This window comes from Passer domesticus, chromosome 31, assembly GCF_036417665.1.
Source record: "Passer domesticus isolate bPasDom1 chromosome 31, bPasDom1.hap1, whole genome shotgun sequence".
Taxonomy (NCBI): domain Eukaryota; kingdom Metazoa; phylum Chordata; class Aves; order Passeriformes; family Passeridae; genus Passer; species Passer domesticus.
This window is the reverse complement of record NC_087504.1, coordinates 1,995,782-2,017,044: the sequence shown is the minus strand read 5'-3', so window position 1 is coordinate 2,017,044 and position 21,263 is coordinate 1,995,782. Positions and strand designations below refer to the sequence as shown.

General features: G+C 64.1%; 2 protein-coding genes across 6 annotated transcripts; one reads left to right on the top strand and one right to left on the bottom strand.

Moving 5' to 3' along the window:
- Positions 1-44: 44 nt before the first annotated feature.
- Positions 45-3,503, bottom strand: TMBIM6 (transmembrane BAX inhibitor motif containing 6). 2 transcript variants are annotated; one of them, XM_064401095.1, is made up of 10 exons: positions 3,381-3,503; positions 1,970-2,071; positions 1,773-1,881; positions 1,557-1,677; positions 1,397-1,445; positions 1,177-1,274; positions 1,000-1,079; positions 810-910; positions 656-728; positions 45-577 (listed from the first exon to the last, which is right to left on the bottom strand). In XM_064401095.1, the coding sequence occupies exons 2-10, from the start codon at positions 2,023-2,025 to the stop codon at positions 554-556; spliced, it is 711 nt and encodes a 236-aa protein (XP_064257165.1). In that variant the 5' UTR covers positions 2,026-2,071; positions 3,381-3,503; the 3' UTR covers positions 45-553. The 2 variants fall into 2 exon arrangements, with proteins under 2 accessions (XP_064257165.1, XP_064257164.1); XM_064401094.1 differs by having other exon boundaries at positions 45-728.
- A 275-nt stretch (positions 3,504-3,778) lies between these two features.
- On the top strand, positions 3,779-20,922 carry FMNL3 (formin like 3). Of its 4 annotated transcripts, none has more exons than XM_064401084.1 (27): positions 3,779-3,991; positions 6,508-6,591; positions 6,676-6,756; positions 6,860-6,936; positions 7,960-8,043; positions 8,767-8,919; positions 9,645-9,753; positions 9,832-9,908; positions 9,992-10,085; positions 10,754-10,828; positions 10,909-11,019; positions 11,098-11,244; positions 11,350-11,451; positions 11,533-11,776; positions 11,920-11,988; positions 12,670-12,794; positions 14,000-14,202; positions 15,148-15,382; positions 15,462-15,530; positions 15,656-15,736; positions 15,818-15,947; positions 16,028-16,188; positions 18,229-18,330; positions 18,418-18,507; positions 18,602-18,713; positions 18,812-18,911; positions 20,366-20,922. In XM_064401084.1, exons 1-26 carry the CDS (start codon positions 3,845-3,847, stop codon positions 18,901-18,903), a joined length of 3,054 nt encoding a protein of 1,017 aa, XP_064257154.1. In that variant the 5' UTR covers positions 3,779-3,844; the 3' UTR covers positions 18,904-18,911; positions 20,366-20,922. The 4 variants fall into 4 exon arrangements, with proteins under 4 accessions (XP_064257154.1, XP_064257153.1, XP_064257155.1 ...); XM_064401083.1 differs by having other exon boundaries at positions 11,095-11,244; XM_064401085.1 differs by lacking the exon at positions 8,767-8,919 and having other exon boundaries at positions 11,095-11,244.
- The last annotated feature ends 341 nt before the right edge of the window (positions 20,923-21,263 follow it).

Here is a 21,263-nt window from a genome sequence, read left to right as displayed (position 1 = left end):
GATGGACGGACGGACACGGGGGGATGGAAAGAGGGGGACAAGAGTTTGGAGTCTGAGCGATTTATTGAATCATCCCGGTGTACAAAGAGCGGAGACGGCGGGACTGGGAGCGCTGGGAATGCCACGTCCCCACGGCCCCCTCCCAGCACACGTTCGTTTCTTGGCACTGGTGCTGAAGGGGAGGCTCCACCGAGGAGTTTGGCTGAGGGGGGGGTCCCACCAACAACCCCCCCGAGGGCTGGTTTTGGGGCCTCACGGGCTCCCGGGGAAGGGTGACACCCCGGGTGGGGCTGGGGACAAACCTCCCAGGAAAGAGGACACATGGGTGACCACTCTTGGGGAAAACCAAGGGGAGCCAAACTCCAGCAGGATCCACAAATCGGCTGGTTTTTAATCAAAAAAAAAAAAAAAAAGCTGAACAAGAGATAAACCCACGAGGTGCGAAAGCTTCTGGCTGCTTCCTCGGCAGCAAAGCGCAGCCCCTTTAATGACAGAGAGGGACAGGAGGGGACATGGGGACACAGGGGTGGCTCCGCCTCGGCCCAGAGCCGCTTCACTTCTTCTCCTTCTTCTTGTTCTGCAAGAGGAGAGTGGCCACGGTCACCACGGGCTCTGTCCCTCTGTCCCCCTGCCCTGCCCGGGGCCCCTCACCCACCTCGGACATGCCCAGGATCATCAGGAGCTCCCGGAAGATGTTGACAAAGTCCAGGAAGAGATCCACGCAGTGCCTGGGAAAGAGAGGGAGGGAGGGATGGCTGGATGCTCAGTGGGGGTCCCCCTGTGTCACCCCCCGTGTCCCCAGCACCCACCAGATGTAATCCTTGTCCCCGCTCTCGGCCTTCTCGATGATGAGCTGCGTGTCGAAGAGCACGAAGCCACACATGATCATCAGAGCCACGTACAGGTTGGCCTGTGGGGGTACAGAGGCATCAGCTGGGGACAGTCCCCTCCCTGCTGGTGTCACCTGTCTGTCTGTCCGTCCTCAGCAGGCAGACTCACCGTGAAGAGCCAGGTGGATCTCACAAAAGCGTTGATCAGAGCGGAGAGAAGCAGCAGGGTGAGGCCGGACAGCAGGAAACCTGCAGGGTGAGGGAGGCAGGGTCAGGCCTGGGGAGAGCCCCCCACCCAAACAGGGGGACCCCAGCCCTCCCCGAGCCCCCCCAGAGCCCCTCTCACCTCCTAGGTACAGGTAGCTGCGGCGCCGGGCGTACAGGGCGCTCAGGGAGAAGCAGGCAAAGATGGTGGCAGTGCCCAGGAAGGCAGTGGGGATGATGCTGGGGGTGAAGAGAAGGGGGTCAGAGGGTTTTGGGGGCAGCTGGGGGTCATTCTGGGGGGGAACAGGATCTGTGTGGCAGCTGGAGCTGGGGGATGGCGTCTGTGGTGGGGGGTTTCCTACCTGGGGTTGATGGAGATGCACATTTGCAGGAGGGGTCCCAGATTGATGCCTGGAAGGACAGAATTGGGTGTCACCAGAGCCACTCTGGGGGGCTTCACCCAGCCCCTGTGCAGGATCTGGGGTCCCTGGGGATGTGGGGGGAGTCCCAGTGCCCACCTACCTGTGAGGAAGGCGAAGCCAACCAGCATGGCCAGCCTCTTCTGCTCGGTCTCACGGCTGTGAGGGGTGGCCGTGAGCCACACCATCAGCCCCAGCGCACCCAGGCCGGTCAGGAGCCCAAACTGGGAGAGGGAGAGACAGGTGAGGGCTGGGCACGGCCTCACCTGGCTGCTGCAGGGCTGGGGGTGCCACCTGCAGCCCTGCCAGGCTGCCTCACCTGGAAGAGGTGGGTCACCACGTTGATGTAGGCGCCCGCAGCTGCCACGAACATGCAGATGGCAAAGCTGCCATAGACCCTCTTCAGGTGCTCCTGGGTGGAGGCCGAGCTGTGGGCGAGGAGGGGGCGGTGAGGTGGGCAGCCAGGGCTGGCACGGCCCCCCCGAGCCCCCTGCCCTGTGCCCGTGTGCCACTCACATGTGGGAGAACTTGAAGAGGGCGTCGAAGTTGATGCTGCGGTCGAAGACGTTCATGGTGCCAGGCTGGGATGGGCCCAGGGCCGCTCCACAGGGCTGCAAGCTGCAGGGAAAGGGGGTCAGCAAGGGTCTGGAGCCCACCCAAAGCTCCCCCAGGAGCCAGGAAAGCGGGGTCAGCAAGGATCTGGAGCCCACCCAAAGCTCCCCCAGGAGCTGGGAAAGTGGGGTCAGCAAGGATCTGGAGCCCACCCAAAGCTCCCAAAGCCCCCCCAGGAGCCGAGCGAGAGCCCAGGAGCTGCTGGAGCTTTCCTGGTCCAGCTGGTGCAAGCTCTGCAGGCTGTTGCAAGGCCAGGGGGCCCCGGGGTGTTGCAGGGCTGTTGCAAGGCCAGGGCAGCCTCAGGGAGCTGCACGAGGCTGCTCGGAGCCAGGGGAGCTCCTGAAGGCGCCGTGGGAGCGCTGCCAGCAGCTGGAAACGCCTTTGTGCCAGGTGACAATTAGTGCCCCTAATGACGTCCCCAGGGTGGCTCTGGCAGCGGGAGGCTCCCGGCAGGGCCTCCTCCTCCTCCTCCTCCTCTTCCTCGCCCTCCTCCTCCTGGCCCAGCCGGCTCGGCCGGCTCTGTCCCCTCTGGCACCTGCCAGAGCCAGACCTGCCCAGCCAGTGGCACCAGGCGCTGTCCCCAAGGGACGGAGGGGACAGAACGGGGCGCGGGGGGGGACGCCTGAAGGAGCTGTAGGGGGGCAGCTCCGGGAGAGGAGCCCCATGGTGGCACCGCAGCACGGCCCGGGGGGGTGCAGGTCACAGCCCAGCCTGGCACGGCGACACAGGGTCACAGCCCAGCCTGGCACGGTGGCACAGGACACAGCCCAGCCTGGCACAGCGACACAGGGTCACAGCCCAGCCTGGCACGGTGGCACAGGGTGGCACCGGAGCGCTGCCACCGCCGGGCTGGTGCCACGGGGCAGGTCAGAGGGCACGGCAGGGGAGGAGCTGCGGCCGCGGGGACAGTCCCGGCGGGGTGTGTGTGTGTGTGACACGGGTGACACCGCTCCGGCCCCCGTGACCGCCGGTGCCACCGGGCAGGCCCCGAGCCGCCCTCCCCGCCCCCAGCGCCGCTTTCGCTTTCGCTGCTGCTCGGCTCCAAGCGACCTTTACCCACCCGCCTCTTCCTGCATCCCCCCTGCCCGGCCCTTCCCCTCCTCCGCCGCCCCACTCGCCGCCGTTCTCCCGTTAAAACCGGGCCGAGACCCCCGGGGCCTGGCCCGTGCGCGCCCCCCCCTCGCCACGGGGCCTGGTGGGGGCGGGACGCCCCGGGCCGCTCGGGGCGAGCTCTGGGGGGGTTGCGGGGCTCTCCCGGGGTCCGCAGCCGCTCCGGGACCCCCGTGGCCGCCCCGCCCGCGCCCCCCGCCCGCACCTGCGCCGCGTCCGCCGTCCGTGCCAGGCCGCGAGCTCTGCGCCACGCCCCCGCCGCTCATTGGCTGAAACCCCTCCTGGTCCCGCCTCCCGCCGCGTCCCATTGGTTCTCGTCACCGCTCGGGGCGGGGCTCGTCTCGAGCCGCCGTCACGGTCCCGGCCGCGCCCGAGCGCCGCCGTTGGGCGAGCAGGGCCCGCCCCCGCGCGCGAGCGCGGCGCTGATTGGCCGGCGTGGGCGCGGCTTGGCCAATCGGAGCGCGGCGCCGGCCGCCGGCCTTCTGGCGCCCCCCGGCGGCGCCGCCGCGCTGGAGGGCGCCCCCTGGCGGCGCCGCCGCGGGCGGGCAGCGCTGGGGCGGGACCGGGCGGGACCGGGCGGGACCGGGCGGGGCGGGACCGGGAGGCGGCGGCAGCGCCGGACACGACGGGCTGAACCTCCCCCACCGCCCCCCGGTGCCTGGGCCGGGGATGGGGAACGTGGAGAGCGCGGACGGGGAGGCGCTGCCCCGGGGCCCGGGATCACCGGCGGCTCCGGGGGGAGCCGGACTGTTCGCCCCGGGCAAGATGCCGATGCCGGAGCCCTGCGAGCTGGAGGAGCGCTTCGCCCTGGTGCTGGTGAGAGGCCGACCCCCGCCCCGCTGCCCTGTTCCCGGTGCTCGCCCTCCCGTTCCCGGTGTGCCCCCGGTGCGCTTCGCCTGTTCGCTCCGCCGGTGTTCCCGCTGAGCCCCTCCCGGTTCATCCCTTCCCGCGACTCCTCCCGATGCGTTCTCCCGGACCAGTTGGCGGGCACCGGGCACCGCCGGGACGGCACCGCCGCCCGGGGCCGCCAGGGGCGGGCGGGGAGCGCCGGTGCCCGCGGGGATGGGCAGGGGCCGCGGGGCCGCGGGGAACACCCCAGCCGGGACAGCCCCGGGGGTGACGCCACTCCCGGTGCCACCGCGAGGCCCGGGGACTTTGCAAGCCGGGAAAGTCCGGTCGGGGCAGCGCGGGGCTGGGATTCCCCGCTGGCTGCGGGGCTTCCCGGTTTCCCGGTGGATGGAGTGGCTCCCGGTGGGCGCGGGTGCCCGCTGCGCTGTCACAGCCGGGGCGGTGGCCGCCCTGGTGCCACCGCGGCCCCGGGAGGTGGCTCGGCAGTGCCCCCGGTGCCACCGGGACCGCCAACACCGCCGAGGCGTCCCACGGGCGCTCGGGTGGCCCACGAGCCGTCCCGGTGGCCCCGATTTGCTTTGGGTGGGGGTGACACCGCCAGGACACCATGGCTGGGTGACACCGGTGCCCCCCGGCCCCCGCCACCGGCCCCGCCATCCCGGTGGGAGCCGCCGCCAGCGGAAGCCGCAGGCGGGCAGGAAATGCCGAGTGCGGTCCCACGGGGCTCGGGAAGCCGAGATCGGGGGCACCGGGGGGGCACGGGGGGCACCGGCAGCCCCGGCGTGGGCGCGTCCCGCCGGTAACGAGCGGCTCCCGCCGGCGGCGCTGCCCGTCCCGCATCCCACGCGGGGCCTGTGGCGGGGGGGACACGTCCCGGGAGGCGACACCGCTACCGGGGGGGGGGGGGTCACTCGGCAGGGCGGTGACACCTGCCTCCCCCAAAACGTCCCCGCGGCCGTCGGCAGCGCCCGGTGCCGTCCCGGCTGCTGCCGGGGGCGGAAAAGATTCCATCATGTGATGGAGGTCCGGGGGCGAGGATCCGGCCCGCAGCCCCCCAGCCCAGCCCCGGGCCGCACTCCAGCCCCGGTACCGCCGTTCCCCGGTGGGATTGAAGGCCGGGATCGCCGTGGGGGCTCCCGGTGGGGCGGACGGCGGAGGAAGTGCCCGGCCGGGAGCGGCCGCGCTCCCACCACAAAGGCAGGAAACGGAGCGGCGGGAACGCCGGGACGGCGGCCGAGCTTCAAAGCCCCCCGCGGGCGCCCCTCGCCCCCAGCCGGGGTCTCCGCGCGTCCTTTCCGCCTCCGTTCCCGGGGAGACCCGGGATTTTACTGCTGCCCGAGGGGGAACATCCCAGCCCCCCGGGGAGGGCACGGTGCCACCCTGGGGTGGCAGTTTTGGTGGCACCGTGCCGGTGTCAGCCCCGTGGGGACCTGCGGGACGCCTCGGTCGGGCTCTGTCCCGGTTTCCCGTGGGATCAGGGGGAGCAGGGGAGGGCATGGAGGGGTGGAGCAGTCCTGGTAACGGGGCTACCCCGAGCTGCGTCACTCGGGTGGCATCTCCCGCCAGGGTGGCATCTGCCACCAGCGTGGCATCGTGAGCTGGGCTGGCAGCGCCCACCAGGGTGACATGGCCCAGTGTGATGGCATCTCCCACCAGGGTGACATCACCCAGAGCAATGGCATTTCCCACCAGGGTGACATCGCCCACATGGGCTGGCATCTCTCCCTGGGGTGGCATTGCCCACCAGGGCAGTCCCAGGCTCCCTGGCATCACTGCTGCCCGCTGTGGCACCCCATTTGTCCTGTGCCACATCCCACACTGGGAATCCTGGGGTCTTCCCAGTGACCCTGGGCCAGCACCAGAGCCTGGCGTTGTGCCTGGTGTCCCAGTGAGCAGCCACTGGTTCCTGTTCCCATGCCCGGTGTCCTGGGGAGCTGGCACTTCTGCCTGGTCCTGTTCTGGTGTCCTGGGGAGCTGGCACTGGTGCCTGTCCCCCTGCCTGGTGAACTGGGGAGCTGGCACCGGTGCCTGGTCCTGTTCTGGTGTCCTGGGGAGCTGGCACCGGTGCCTGGTCCTGTTCTGGTGTCCTGGGGAGCTGGCACCACTGCCTGTCCCCATGCCTGGTGTCCTGGGGAGCTGGCACCGCTGCCTGGCCTGGTGCCAGGTCGGGAGCGGAGGCTGCGGTTGTGGCACGGAAGCGGGTGCAGACAGGAAGGATGCGTCAGGGACGGGCAGATTTGGTGCCGCTGGTGGTTGGCACGTGTCCCCAGTGGCACTGTTGTCCCCGTGCCACATCTGTGCCTGCTGGTGCCTCCCGGTGCCAGGGCCTCTGGCTATGTCACGGGTCAGGGTGCCCTTAGAGGGGACCCTGGCTGGGCTGTGGGTGCTTTTTGGGGTCACCCAGGCTGTGCCATGGGTGTCGGTGCCCCTTGGGGGGCACTGTCCCCGTGTCCCTCAGGGTGTCACCCCCTCTGTGTCCCCAGAGCTCCATGAACCTGCCCCCAGACAAGGCTCGGCTGCTGCGCCAGTACGACAACGAGAAGAAGTGGGACCTCATCTGTGACCAGGTGGGGCTGGGTGGCCCACGGGGGTCCTGGGGAGGGGACAGTGCTGCTGTCCCCGTGTCACCAACAGCCTCCTGTCCCCCCCAGGAGCGGTTCCAGGTGAAGAGCCCACCCCACGCCTACATCCAGAAGCTGCGCAGCTTCCTGGAGCCGGGTGTCACACGGAAGGTGAGGGGCTGGGGGCTTTGGGGGAGCCCTGGGGGGGCTTGGGGGAAGCCTTGGGGGGTTTGGGGAATCTGCAGGGCACGGCTCAGCCTTGCTCTGCCCCCAGAAGTTCAGGAGGAGGGTGCAGGAGTCCACCAAGGTGCTGCGGGAGCTGGAGATCAGCCTGAGGACAAACCACATCGGGTGAGTGGGGGGTCCCGGGGAGGGGCTGGGGGTCGTGGGGAGGGATTGTGGGGTCCCGGAGAGGGATTGTGGGGTCCCGGAGAGGGGCTGGGGGGTCCAGGCTGGGGGTGCAGGGCCGTGGAGTGGGGTGCAGCGTTCCGGATGGCGCTCGGGGTCCCGGGGGGACGGCGGGGCGCTGTCACCAGCCCCGCACAGCTGCAGGGGAAGCCGGAGGCGCTGCAGGAACTGGGCCGGTTCCTGCCCCGGCCCGCGGGCAGGTCCCGGGGGCGGATGCCGGGGCGGATGGGCCGGCGATGACGCCCTGAACGAGGCAGCGTGGCCAGATCCCGGCCGGCTCCTCCCGACAGACCGGAGGGCTCGGTCGGCACCGTCCCCGAGCCGGTGACACCGCGACCCGCCCCGGGATGCCCCGGAGCCGCGCGGGGCTGGGGGGGTCGGACGGGACGGAGCCATCCCGGGGGTGTTGGGGACATCAGCGGCGGGTTCCCGGTGGCACAGTCGTGCCCGGGGCGGCTCGTGCACGTGCCGGCTGTTCCCCGCCGCCGGCCCCGCTCGTCCCTGCCCACGGACCCAAAATAGCAGCAGCCGGAGACAGGAAACGGGCTGGGGCGAGGGGCTGGCGGCGGCAGGAAAGGGGCGGCCGCTGCCCCCGTGGCTCCCTGACGCACGGCCGTGGGCTGGCCTGGGGACCCCCGGTGCTGCCGGGTGCGTCCCCCACCCCGTGTACCCCAACAGGCAGCACCTCACAAAGCCCCTCCCAAGGCTCGGGGTGTCCCCGCGAGGTTCGCAGGGCGGGGATGGGGGTGCAGCCCCAGCCCCAAGCCCCGTTTGCCGCCCGCACCGAGCGCTCCCTGCGCTGCCCCGATAACCCCGCGCTGCCGCTGGCACCGCTGATAGCGGAGGGGCTGCGCCCAGCGCGGCAGTGCCCCCGGTCCCCGTGCCAGGACAGGGCGCTCCGTGCTGGAGGGGGGTGTGGGGGGACCCCCGGCTCCTGCGGGCTCTGATGGGTACCTGGTGCCGCAGGTGGGTGCGGGAGTTCCTCAACGATGAGAACAAGGGGCTGGACGTGCTGGTGAACTACCTGTCCTTCGCGCAGTGCGCCGTCATGTGAGTGGGGCCGGGGGGTCCCTGGGTGAGGGGGGGTCCAGGGAGTCCTTGGGGAGCGTGGAAGTTGCTGGTGGCTGTGGCAGCTCCCTGCTGCCAGCGGCTGATACTGCTCGGTGCCTTATCGTCCCTGCGGCAGGGAGGGACTGTGTGCATCGCGCTCCCCAGGGATGCGGCACTCTCAGACCCTCCCCGCCTGCTCTGGGAATTCCAGAGCCACGCTCGTGCCTCTCCCCACGCCGCAACCCCCCAGTGGCCACCTGCCTCGGTGCTTGCGTCTGTGCTGGAGCCCTGTGCCCCCCGCCAGAGCCGTGTGCCCCCCGCCAGAGACCTGTGCCCCCTGCCAGAGCTGTGTCCCCCGCCACAGCCTTGTGCCCCCTGCCAGAGCCGTGTGCCCCCTGCCAGAACCCTGTGCCCCCTGCCAGAACCCTGTGCCCCCTGCCAGAGCCGTGTGCCCCCTGCCAGAGCCGTGTGCCCCCTGCCAGAGCCGTGTGCGCCTCGCCAGAGCCGTGTATCCCCTGCCAGAGCCGTGTGCCCTTCTGCCAGAGAAGCGTGCCCCCTGCCAGAGCCGTGTGCCCCCCGCCAGAGCCGTGTGCCCCCTGCCGGAGCCGTGTGCCCTTCTCCCAGAGCAGTGTGGCCCCCGCCAGAGCCGTGTGCCCCCCACAAAAGCCATGTACCCCCTGCCAAATCAGTGTGCCCCCCGCTGCCCGCGTGTCCCCCCACCAGGTTGGATTTTGAGGGCCTGGAAGGCGGCGAGGATGGCGCACTGGAGAAGCTGCGCTCCTGGAGCAGGTCCATCGAGGATCTGCAGCACCCCAGCGCCCTGCCCGCCCCCTTCACCAGCAGCCTGGCCCGCTCTGCCCGCCAGACCGCCCTACGGTACGTGCCCGGGGGGATGTCCCAGCCTGGGGGGACATCCTGCCATGGGGGTACGTCCTGCTGCAGGGCTCTGGCTGGCCACGGTGCTGCTGCTTGCTGCGTGCTGTGCTGTGTGCCAGCGTGCCATGGTGTGTGCCAGCGTGCCATGGTGTGTGCCGTGCCAAGCGCTGTCCTGCCATGGCTTGTGCCATCGTGCCCGGTGCCACTCGCCGCCCTGTCCCATCACCTGCATGGCACAAACGCCGTGCCTGGAGCTCAGGCTGTGCCACGGTACATGTCACATGTGCCATGTCTGCCTCGCGTGCCGTGCCCGCCCCGCAGGCCCGTGCAGCCCTGGCACTGCCATCGCTGCCTCGCCGCTGCCACCCTGCCTGTCCTCTGCCCCCGCGGCTCCGCTCACCCTGCTCTGCCTCTGCCCCCGCGCCCCGGGGTAATGCACCCCGTTTCTGCTTCCAGGGCCGGGGTGCCCCTCTCTGGCTGTGCTCTCTCTCTCTCTGCTCCGTGCCCACCTCGCCGCCCGGGTAAGTACCGGCTGTCACCGTGTCACCGTGGCTTTGCTCCGCCTCTGCACGCTCTGTCCCTGTCGCCCTCTCTCTGCCTTTGCCCCTCCGAAATCCTGGCTGTCCCACGCTGTCCCCACGCTGTCCCCACGCTGTCCCTCCGTTCCCCCATGGGTGCAGCAGCAGCAGGTGACAGTCCCGCTCACTGTGTGCCCTGCCCTGCAGCTATGGCACGCTGCCCAGCCGCAGGGCGCTGAAGAACTCGCGCCTGGTGAGCCAGAAGGATGACGTCCACCTCTGCATCATGTGTCTCCGGGCCATCATGAACTACCAGGTACTGTCACCCCGCGGTGGGGACACCGCTGTCACCACTGCCACCACGGCTGACACTGTTTTCACTCCGTGCCCACAGTACGGCTTCAACCTGGTCATGTCTCACCCCCACGCTGTCAACGAGATCGCCCTGAGCCTCAACAACAAGAACCCGAGGTAAGGGAGGGTCTGGCAGGTGGGACAGGGGTCCTGGAGCTGGCAGGGGGTGACACTGATGGTGATGGTGGCACTGTGGCCAGGATGAAGGCGCTGGTGCTGGAGCTGCTGGCGGCTGTCTGCCTGGTGAGGGGCGGCCACGAGATCATCCTCGCGGCCTTCGACAACTTCAAGGAGGTACGAGGGGAGTGGGAATGGGGCTGGGAGGGGGGAACGGGGGGAGACAGGACCAGGTTGGGATGGGGGAATGGAGAGAGAAAGGACCAGGCTGGGATGGGGGGAATGGGGGGAGAAAGGACCAGGCTGGGATGGGGGAATGGGGGGAGACAGGATCAGGTTGGGATGGGGGAATGGGGGCACCAGAATCAGGCTGGGACTGGGGAGCAGGACCCCAGGAATGGAGGAACTGGGGACTCCAGGAGCAATCTGGGATTGGGGAAAGCCCAAGAGAAGGCTGGAATGGGGGCACCAGGATCCCCAGGAGCAATCTGGGTTGGGAGAAACCCCAAGAGAAGGCTGGGATGGGGCCACCAGGGACCCCAGGAACAATCTGGGATGAGGAACACCCCAAGAGAAGGCTGGCATGGGGCCACTAGCGTCCCCCAGGAGCAATCTGGGTTGGGAGAAACCCCAAGAGAAGGCTGGGATGGGGCCACTAGGGTCCCCAGGACCAGGCTGGGAAAGGGAGTCTGGAGTGCAGGGGATGGAAGGATCAGGGAAGATGAGGAATGGGAGTCTGGGAGCACCAGGACCAGACTGGGATTAGGGAAGTGGAGTCCAGGAGAGGGGGGGAGGGTCAGTGGCTGGGGGGCCACGCCAGGTGAACCCCATTTCCTCCTGCTCAGGTGTGCAAGGAGAAACACCGCTTTGAGCGGCTGATGGAGTACTTCCGCAACGAGGACAGCAGCATCGACTTCATGGTGGGACACCCTGTCCTGGGCGAGGGGGAGGCTCTCTGGGGGGCCAGGAGGACTCCTGGTGACGCCAGCCCTGCCTGCAGGTGGCCTGCATGCAGTTCATCAACATCGTGGTGCACTCGGTGGAGGACATGAACTTCCGCGTCCATCTCCAGTACGAGTTCACCAAGCTGGGGCTGGAGGAGTTCCTGCAGGTACGGGGGGGTCGAGGGTCAGGGGAGCTGCGTTGGGGGGTCCCCCCATCCTTGACGCCGCCTTGGTGCCCACAGAAGTCGAGGCACACGGAGAGCGAGAAGCTGCAGGTGCAGATCCAGGCGTACCTGGACAACGTCTTCGATGTTGGGGGGCTGCTGGAGGACGCCGAGACCAAAAATGTGGCCCTGGAGAAGGTGGAGGAGCTGGAGGAGCACCTGTCCCACGTATGTGAGCACAGGGGGTGTGGGCATGTCCCAAGGTCCCAAGGAGGTCAGTGTGACACCAGGGGTGTCCCTGAGCTGCTGTCACAGCCGTGTCCCTCTCCCCAGCTCACGGAGAAGCTGCTGGACCTGGAGAACGAGAACATGATGCGGGTGGCGGAGCTGGAGAAGCAGCTGCTGCAGCGAGAGAAGGAGCTGGAGGTAGTCAAGGTGTGTTGAGAGGGGGCCATAGGGGCTGTAGGGAGTGGGGAAGGGTCCCGATCCCCCCCGCCTGACGCTCGCTGTCCCCAGGAGACCTACGAGCACACGAGCCACCAGGTGCACACGCTGCGCAGGATGATCAAGGAGAAGGACGAGGCTTTCCGGCGGCACTACGGCTCCGAGCCGCCGCCGCTTCCCAGCGCCGAGCCGCCACCTCCGCAGCCCGAGCCCTCGGAGGAGACCCCGCGACCCCCGGCCCTGCCCCCCGTGGAAGCCGCGCCCCCCCCGCCTCCCCCACCGCCCCCTCTGCCGCCCCCCGCGCCCCCGCTCCCAGGTGAGGAGGGGAAGCCCCCGGGACCCCCAAAACCGGGGCGGGGTGTCCCCGGGGGTGGGAGGGCTCCAGACAGGGAGGTCCCCGCTCCCGAGGCTGGGTGGTCTCCAGAATTGGGGTCTCACCCCCCTCTGATGGATCCACAGGGAAGTGTCCCCCGGCCCCGCCGCTGCCCGGGGCTTCGCCCTCCATCGCCCTCACCGTGGGGCTCTCAGGTACGTGGGGGTGAGGGGGGACCAGGGGATGGGGACAGGGGACAGGGAGGGTGTGGGCACTGTAAGGACAGGGAACAGGGACAGGAGGGTGTGGGGACAATGGGGACAGGGATGGTGTAGGGACTGTGGGGACAGGGACAGGGGATAGGAATGGTGTAGGGACTGCGGGGACAGGGAGGATGTGGGGACTGTGGGGACAGGGATGGTGTAGGGAATGTGGGGACAAGGGACAGGGATGGTGTAGGGACCATGGGGACAGGGATGGTGTAGGGAATGTGGGACAGGGACAGGGGACAGGAGGATGTGGGGACCATGGGGACAGCGATGGTGTAGGGACTGTGGGGACAGGGACAAGGGACAGGGATGGTGTAGGGACCATGGGGACAGGAAGGATGTAGGGACAGGGATGGTGTAGGGACTGTGAGGACAAGGACAGGGGACTGGGAGGTTGCGGGGACCATGGGAACAAGGAGGACAAAGGAACTGTGGGGACAGGGACAAGGGACAGGGAAGGGTTGCAGGCACCAGCATGCTGGGGTTGCAATCCTCAAGGAACACCTGCTCAGGGACCCCAGCACGGGGACTGGGTGGCCCAGGGGTTGATGACACCAGGCTCAGGGTGGGCACAGGACACGTCCCCATGCCCTGGGGGTGCTGAGCTGGCTCCCACCCCGCCGGCAGCCATCCGGATCAAGAAGCCCATCAAGACCAAGTTCCGGTTGCCCGTGTTCAACTGGACGGCGCTGAAGCCCAGCCAGATCAGCGGGACCGTGTTCAGCGAGCTGGATGATGAGAGGGTGCTGGAGGTGAGCCCAGGACCCCTCCGTGGCTGCATTTCTCTCCACAGAGAAAAGCCAGGCACAACTTCCCAAGGGTGTTTCTGGGATTCACATGCTCTGAACCTCAGAGAAAAAAAAAAAATTCTTATCTGGGTTGCTGCTCCTCTTTGTTGTTCACAAGTGGAGTGCGTTGTGGAAGATTGTTTACCTGAAGGGAATTGGTAATTGGGGTCTGGTTATTTGATCAATTATTCTGGTCAATTTGATGAACTGAGCAGTTGAATCCAGGTGTGTGTGTCGGGACTTGGCTGACAGTCAGGAGATTCTGTGCAGTGGAGTTGAGTGCTGGCAGATTCAGTTTAGATGTAGTAATATAGTATAGAATATACTGTAATTACTGTAACATACGTAATATAGTATAGAATATACTATAATATAGTATATTATAATATGTAATATAGTATAGAATATACTAATATATATAGTATATAGTAATATAGCAATATAGTAATACAGTAATATAGTATAGAATAATATAGTATAGAATAATATAGTAATACACTAATACAGTATAGAATAATATACTGTAATATAGCATAGAATATACTATAATATAGTATATTGTAATATGTAATATAGTATAGTAATATAGTGTATAATATACCAATATATATAGTATAGAATATAGCATAAAATATGGTATAATAGTAATATAGTATAGAATATACTATAATATAGTATATTATAATATATAATATAGTAATATAGTGTATAATATACAAATATATATAGTGTATAATAATATAGTAATATGGTATAGAATAATAACGTATAAAATAATATAATTTAGTATAATATACCATATAATAATATAGTAATGGAGTATAGAATAATATAGTAATATAGTATAGACTATAGTATAGAATATAGTATAATAATAACAGAGTAATAGAGTATAGAATAATATAGTATAATAATAATATAGCATAGAATATAGTATAATACTAATAGAATATAGAATAATACAGTATAATAATAGTAATATAGCATATAATATGGTATAATAGTAATTTAGTAACATAGTAGAGAACAATACAGTATAACGAAGTAATTAATTAGCCTTCTGATACCATGGAGTCGTCCTTGTCATTTCTCCCTGCCCCGGGGATGAATCCCTTACCCCTCCCCACGTGGGCACCCCCAGCCCCAGTTCTGACCCCCTTATCCCCCAGGACCTGGACCTGGAGCGCTTCGAGGAGCTGTTCAAGACCAAGGCGCAGGGCCCGGCGCTGGACCTGGTGTGTGCCAAGAGCAAGGCGGCGCAGAAGGTGGCCACCAAGGTGACCCTGCTGGAGGCCAACCGTGCCAAGAACTTGGCCATCACCCTGCGCAAGGCCGGGCGCAGCGCCGACGAGATCTGCCGCGCCATCCACACGTACGGGCTGAGCTGGGGGGCAGAAATGGGGCAGGGAGGGCCAGGAACGGGGTGCAAGGGGGCTGGTTGGGGTTCAGCGGGGCTGGTTGGGGTGCAGAGGGGCCAGGAAAGGTGTAGAGGGGCCAGCTGGGATAGGGGACAGGTCTGGCTGAGGTTCTGGTGGCTCAGAGTGCAGGGGGCTCTGGATGGGGTGTGGGGGTTTCAGGCAGGGTTCAGGGCCCCTGGTTGGGGTGCAGGGGGGGTTGTTGGGGTCCAGAGGGTGCAGGAAGGGTGCAGCAGGCCTGGTTGGGATGCAGGAGGGACAGGCAGGGTTCAAGGGGGCTGGCTGGGGTGTAGATGGCTTGGCTGGGGGGCAGGGTGGCTGCTTGGGCTTCAGGGGATCAAGGCAGAGTACAGGGGGTCTTGGCAGATGTGCAGCACGAGTTTTTTGGGGTTCAGGGGGGCCAGGCGGGGTGCAGAGAGACTGTGTAGAATGCAGAGGGGCTTTTTGGGGTGCAGGGTCTGGCCAGGGGGAGGGGGATCAACAGGACAGCCAGGCAAGGTGCAGAGGGGCTTGTTGGGCTGCAGGGTCTGGCCAGGGGGAGGGGGATTGACAGGAGAGCCAGGCAAGGTGCAGAGGGGCTTGTTGGGGTGCAGGGGTCTGGCATGGGGGAGGAAGATCAACAGGAGAGCCAGGCAAGGTTCAGAGGGGCTTGTTGGGGTGCAGGGGTCTGGCATGGGGGAGGAGGATCAACAGGAGAGCCAGGCAAGGTGCAGAGGGGCTTGTTGGGGTGCAGAGGACTTGGCTGGGGGGCACATGGTCAGACTGGGGCTCAGGAGCTCCAGGCAGGGTGCAGGGGCTCTGCCTGTGGCTCCGGGTGCCCAAACAGGGAGCCAGGCTGGGATCCAGGCTTCCCAGACCGGGCACCGCTGGGAGCTGCTCCCCAACACTTCGGTGCGGGGCAGGTTTGACCTGACGACGCTGCCGGTGGATTTTGTGGAGTGCCTGATGCGGTTCCTGCCCACGGAGGCGGAGGCCAAGGCGCTGCGGCAGTACGAGCGCGAGCGGAAGCCGCTGGAGGAGCTGGCGGACGAGGACAGGTTCATGCTGCAGTTCAGCAAGGTGGAGCGGCTGCCCCAGCGCATGGCCATCATGGCCTTCCTCGGCAACTTCGCCGAGAACATCCAGATGCTGACACCGGTACGGAGCTGGGGAGGGGGGCACTGGACCCCCTGCACCCCGAACCCCAGCTGAGCCCCCCTGTGCTGTCCCCCTGCAGCAGCTCAACGCCATCATCGCAGCCTCGGCCTCTGTTAAGTCGTCCCAGAAGCTGAAGCACATGTTGGAGGTGGGGATGTGGGGACAAGCTGGGTGGGGGTCCTTCACTCCAGCCTCACTGTAGCTGGGTGTGGGGGATCCTGTGGGGGTCTCGCTGCCTCCTGACCCTCCAATCCTGCTGCATTGCCCCTGCAGATCATCTTGGCGCTGGGCAACTACATGAACAGCAGCAAACGCGGCGCAGTCTACGGCTTCAAACTGCAGAGCCTGGACCTGGTGGGCAGCCCCTCCCCGGTTCCCTGGGACCCCGAGGATCCCATCCCACCGCCCTGACCCCCTCCCCAAATCCTCCTGCAGCTCCTGGACACCAAGTCAACAGACAGGAAGATGACATTGCTGCACTTCATCGCGCTGACGGTGAGGGAGAAGTACCCAGAGCTGGCGACCTTCTGGCAGGAGCTGCACTTCGTGGAGAAAGCTGCAGCAGGTGCCCCTCAACCTGTGCCCGTGGCCCCACCGCGCTGCCCCGGCCCCACACAGCCACTGACCCATCCCGTGTCCCTGCAGTGTCCCTGGAGAACGTGCTGCTGGACGTGAAGGAGCTGGGCCGGGGCATGGAGCTGCTGCGGCGGGAGTGCGGGCAGCACGAGAGCGCGGTGCTGCGCGGCTTCCTGGGCGGCAGCGAGGGGCAGCTCGAGCGGCTGCAGCGCGACGCGCGCACGGCCGAGGTGAGGGCTGCTCACAGCCGGCCTGGCACCGGCCACGGGCACGCTGCACGGCCACGCCTTGCTCTGCAAACTCCTCGTGCACAGCTGGTCATCCAAAGCTTGTCTTGCATGGTTCCCGTGCACAGCTGGTCATCCACACATTCCTCTGCATGGTCTTGTGCACAGCTGGTCATCCAAAGCTTGTCTTGCACAGTCCTTGTGCACATCTGGTCACCCACACCTTCCTCTGCATGGTTCTCGTGCACAGCTGGTCACCCACACCTTGCTCTGCATGCTCCTCTTGCACTCCCACTTTCCTTTGCATGTTCCATGTCATTCTTTGTCATCCAAACCTTGTCTTGCACAGTGCTTGTGCACATCTGGTCACCCACACCTTGTCTTGCATGGTCTTGTGCACATCTGGTCATCCACACCTTGCTCTGCATGCTCCTCTTGCACTCCTGCTTTCCTTTGCGTGTTCCACGTCATTCTTCGTCATCCACACCTTGCTCTATGCAGTTTTTGTGCAGACCTGCACATCCTTATCTTGATTTCCACACTTCTTGTGCACAGCTGGTCACCCACACCTTGCTCTGCATGGTTCTCATGCACAGCTGGTCACCCACACCTTGCTCTGCATGCTCCTCTTGCACTCCCACTTTCCTTTGCATGTTCCATGTCATTCTTTGTCATCCAAACCTTGTCTTGCACAGTGCTTGTGCACATCTGGTCACCCACACCTTGTCTTGTATGGTCTTGTGCACAGCTGGTCATCCACACCTCGCTCTGCATGCTCCTCTTGCACTCCTGCTTTCCTTTGCGTGTTTCACGTTATTCTTTGTCATCCACACCTTGCTCTATGCAGTCTTTGTGCAGGCCTGCACATCCTTATCTTGATTTCCACACTTCTTGTGCACATCTGGTCACCCACACCTTGTCTTGCACAGTCCTTGTGCACATCTGGTCACCCACACCTTGTCTTGCACAGGCCTTGTGCACAGCTGGTCATCCAAAGCTTGTCTTGCATGGTCTTGTGCACAGCTGGTCATCCACACCTTGCTCTGCATGCTCCTCTTGCACTCCTGCTTTCCTTTGCGTGTTCCACGTCATTCTTTGTCATCCACACCTTGCTCTATGCAGTTTTTGTGCAGACCTGCACATCCTTATCTTGATTTCCACACTCCTCGTGCACACCTGGTCATCCACATCTTGTCTTGTGTGGTCCTTGTGCATACCTGGCCACCCACACACCTTGCTCTGCATGCTCCTCTTGCACTCCTGCTTTCCTCTGCATGCTCTGTGCCATTCTTTGTCATCCATACCTTGTCTTGCAAGCTCCTTGTGCACACCTGGTCATCCACACCTTGTCTTGCACAATCCTCATGCACATCTGGTTGTCCACACTTTGCTCTGCATGCTCCTCTTGCACTCCTGCTTTCCTCTGCATGCTCTGTGTCATTCTTTGTCATCCACACCTTGCACTGCATGGTCTTGTGCACATCTGGTCACCCACACCTTGCTCTGCATGCTCCTTTTGCACTCCTGCTTTCTTTTGCATGTTCCATGTCATTCTTTGTCACCCACACCTTGTCTTGCATGGTTCTCATGCACAGCTGGTCACCCACATCTTGCTCTGCATGGTCTTGTGCACATCTGGTCATCCACACCTTCCTCTGCATGGTTCTCGTGCACAGCTGGTCATCCACACCTTGCTCTGCATGCTCCTCTTGCACTCCTGCTTTCCTCTGCATGCTTTGTGTCATTCTTTGTCATCCACACCTTGTCTTGCAAGCTCCTTGTGCACAGCTGGTCACCCACACCTTGTCTTGTATGGTTCTTGTGCACACCTGGTCACTCACACCTTGCCTTGCGTGCTCCCTGTGCACATCTGGTTCTGCTCCTGGCTCTGCACACTTCTCGTGCACATCTGGTCACCCACACCTTGCTCTGCACACTTCCTCGTGCTCTCCTGCCCTGCTTTGCCCACACGTGATGCCCGCCATGCCTTGCCCTCCCCCTGTGCCGGACACTGCCCGTGCCTGACCACCGCTCCTGTGCCAGGACGCCTACAACACCGTGGTGCGGTATTTCGGCGAGAGCCCCAAGACCACCCCCCCGTCTGTCTTCTTCCCGGTCTTTGTCCGCTTCATCCACTCTTACAAGGTGAGGTGGGGCTGGGAGGGGGCACCCTGCAGGTGAGTGGCACCATGGTGGAGGAAAGCTGACCTCCCCCACCTGTGTGCCCGGCAGGACGCGGAGCAGGAGAACGAGACGCGGAAGAAGCAGGAGGAGGTGATGCGGGAGAAGCTGCTGGCACAGGAGGCTAAGAAGCAGGAGAAGGTTAGTGGAGGCTGGCACGGGGTGGGCTGGGGAGTAGGGGGCATGGAGGGGACCCCTGTGTCCCTAACCTGGACCCACTGTTCCTCCCTCACAGCGGAACAAGTGGCAGCAGCAGGAGCTGATCGCGGAGCTGCGGCGGCGCCAGGCCAAGGACCACCGGCCCATGTACGAGGGCAAGGATGGCACCATCGAGGACATCATCACCGGTACGGCCCCCTCAGCCCCTGGCCCCCTGCCCTGGCCCTGCCAGCCACGGGGGCTGACGTGTCCCTGTCCCCCCCGTCCCCTGCCCATCCCCCCGCAGCGCTGAAGAGCGTCCCCTTCACTGCCCGCACGGCCAAGCGGGGCTCCCGCTTCTTCTGCGACCCGTCCCACCACGACGAGTCCAGCTGTTAAGAGCCCAGGTACCACATGCATGCCTGGATCCCCCTGGATCCCACCTGGATCCCCCTGGGTTCCCCCTGACCCCGCATGCCCCCTTCTGCACGCCCCCTCCCTGCATGCTGTCACCCCAGGGTGTCTGGTGTGCCCCAGGCCTTTGGATCGGGGCAGGATCGTAAATGCAAGGCTGGATCCCAGCACAGGATCCCAACACAGAGCTGGATCCCAGCACTGGATCCAGGCTCAGGATCCTAGTGCAAGGCTGGATCCCAGCACTGGATCCCAGTGCAAGGCTGGACCCCAGCACTGGATCCCAGTGCGAGGCTGGATTCCCAGTGCAAGGTTGGACCCCAGTGCAAGGCAGGATCCCAACACAGAGCTGGATCCCAGCACAGGATCCCAGCTCAGGATCCTGGTGCACAGCTGGATCCCAGCACAAAGCTGGATCCCAGTGCAAGGTGGGATCCCAGCACAAGATGCCAGCACAAGTTCCTGGTGCGAAGCTGGATCCCAGCACAGGATCCTACTGAAAGGCAGAGTCTCAGCACTGGATCCTAGTTCAAGGCTGGATCCCAGCACTGGATCCCAGTGCAAAGCTGGATCCCAGCACAGGATCCTGGTACAGAGCTGGATCCCAGTTCGAGGCTGGATCCCAGTACAGGATCACAGCACAGGATCCCAGCACAGGATCCTGGTGCAAGGCTGGATCCCAGTACAGGATCACAGCACAGGATCCCAGCACAGGATCCCAGTGCAAGGCTGGATCCCAACACAGGATCCCAGTTCAAGACTGGATCCCAGCACAGGATCCTGGTGCAAGGCTGGATCTCAGCACAGGATCCCAGCATAAGGCTGGATCTGGGTGGAATGCCAGCTCCTGGCTCTGGATCCCAGTGAAATGTTTCTACCCAGCATGGAGTCCTGGCACAGGATCCCTGCCCTGGATCCTGGAGCAAGGCTGGATTCCAGCACAGCTCCTACTGCAATACTGGATCCCAGAGTGGGGTCACTGGATTCCAGGACAGGATCCCAGTGCACTGCTGGGGCTCAAGATGGGATCCCAGCACAGTACTGGATCCCAGAGTAGGGTCTTACTGCATCACTGGATCCCAGGGCAGGATCCCAGTGCACTACAGGGTCTCAAGATGGGATCCCAGCACAGTACTGGATCCCAGGCTGGTATCCCAGTGCACCACGGGGTCCCAGGACAAGGTCCCAGTGCACCACTGGGTTCTGGGCAGGATCCCAGGGCGAAACTGGATCCCAAGGCAGGGTCCCAGTGCTAGACTGATGCCAGGGTATGGTCCCAGTGCCCTGCTGGAGCCCAGAGTGGGGATCCCAGTGCATTACTGGTTCCTAGGCCAGTGCCTGGAGGACACCCTGTGGTGCCTGTACTCTGGGGGGGTCACCTGGGCACCCCCTGAGGCCAGGCCAGGTGTCCGTGGCTCTGTCCCTGACTGTCCCTTCCATCCCACAGCCCGAAGGTGGATCCGCCTGTAGCCCAGCAAGGCAGAGGAGCCCGACCCGGGGGCAGGGGAGGACTGGGGCTGTCTCAGTCCCTCCTCACCCCCCTCTGCCCCCCAGGTGCCCAGCGAGGCTCCGTCCTGCCCTGACACCACGTGGAACAGGGCCAAAATGTCCCCGTGTCACCACCCTTACGGGTGACATCCCTGTGCCCGGGGAGACCCTGCACCCCCTGCCCACCCAAGGCAGAGGCCAAATCCCTCTGTGGTGGGGCCCCAGCATCAGGAGCTGACCCGTGGGGTGCTCCCTCCCTGTCAGGGTCCCCTTGTCCCCGGGGGGCTCACTGCCTCAGAGCCCCCAGCCCCACTACAGGGACCAGAGGGACCCCTCCACCCCGCGCTCGACACTTTGACCACTGATGTGAACACTAAGTGCCAAAAAAAAAGGGACCAAAGCCAGGCTGGGGGGGCACCGGGAGAGGGGCAGGATGGTGCCCCCCACCCCAGGACCCCCCTGCCCTCCCCCCCACAGTGACTTTTTGTACATGTGAAATATATGGAGTCTTTTACATGGCCAGTGTCTGATTTGGGGGAACGTGGTGGGGGCACAGAGGCAGCCCAGGGGTTTGGGGACCCCCCCAGGCTGTGGTCCTATGGCTTGGGGGCAGGGAGGGGGCACAGAGATGTGCAGGGACCAGACATTTGGCAGAGTTTTGCAGTGCTGTTATTAAAACTGTGGGATTAAGGAGAGGGGGGACCTGTTTTTGGGAGGAATTGGGAGCCCCCGCATCCCCAGCCCCACTCCAGTGTGGGGTGGTCCCAGTTCACCCCACTTTTGGACTGGGATTGGAGGCTGGGAGGGGCTGCAGGGGGAGCAGGATGAGGTCCCAAAGGGACAGGAGGGGCAGGATG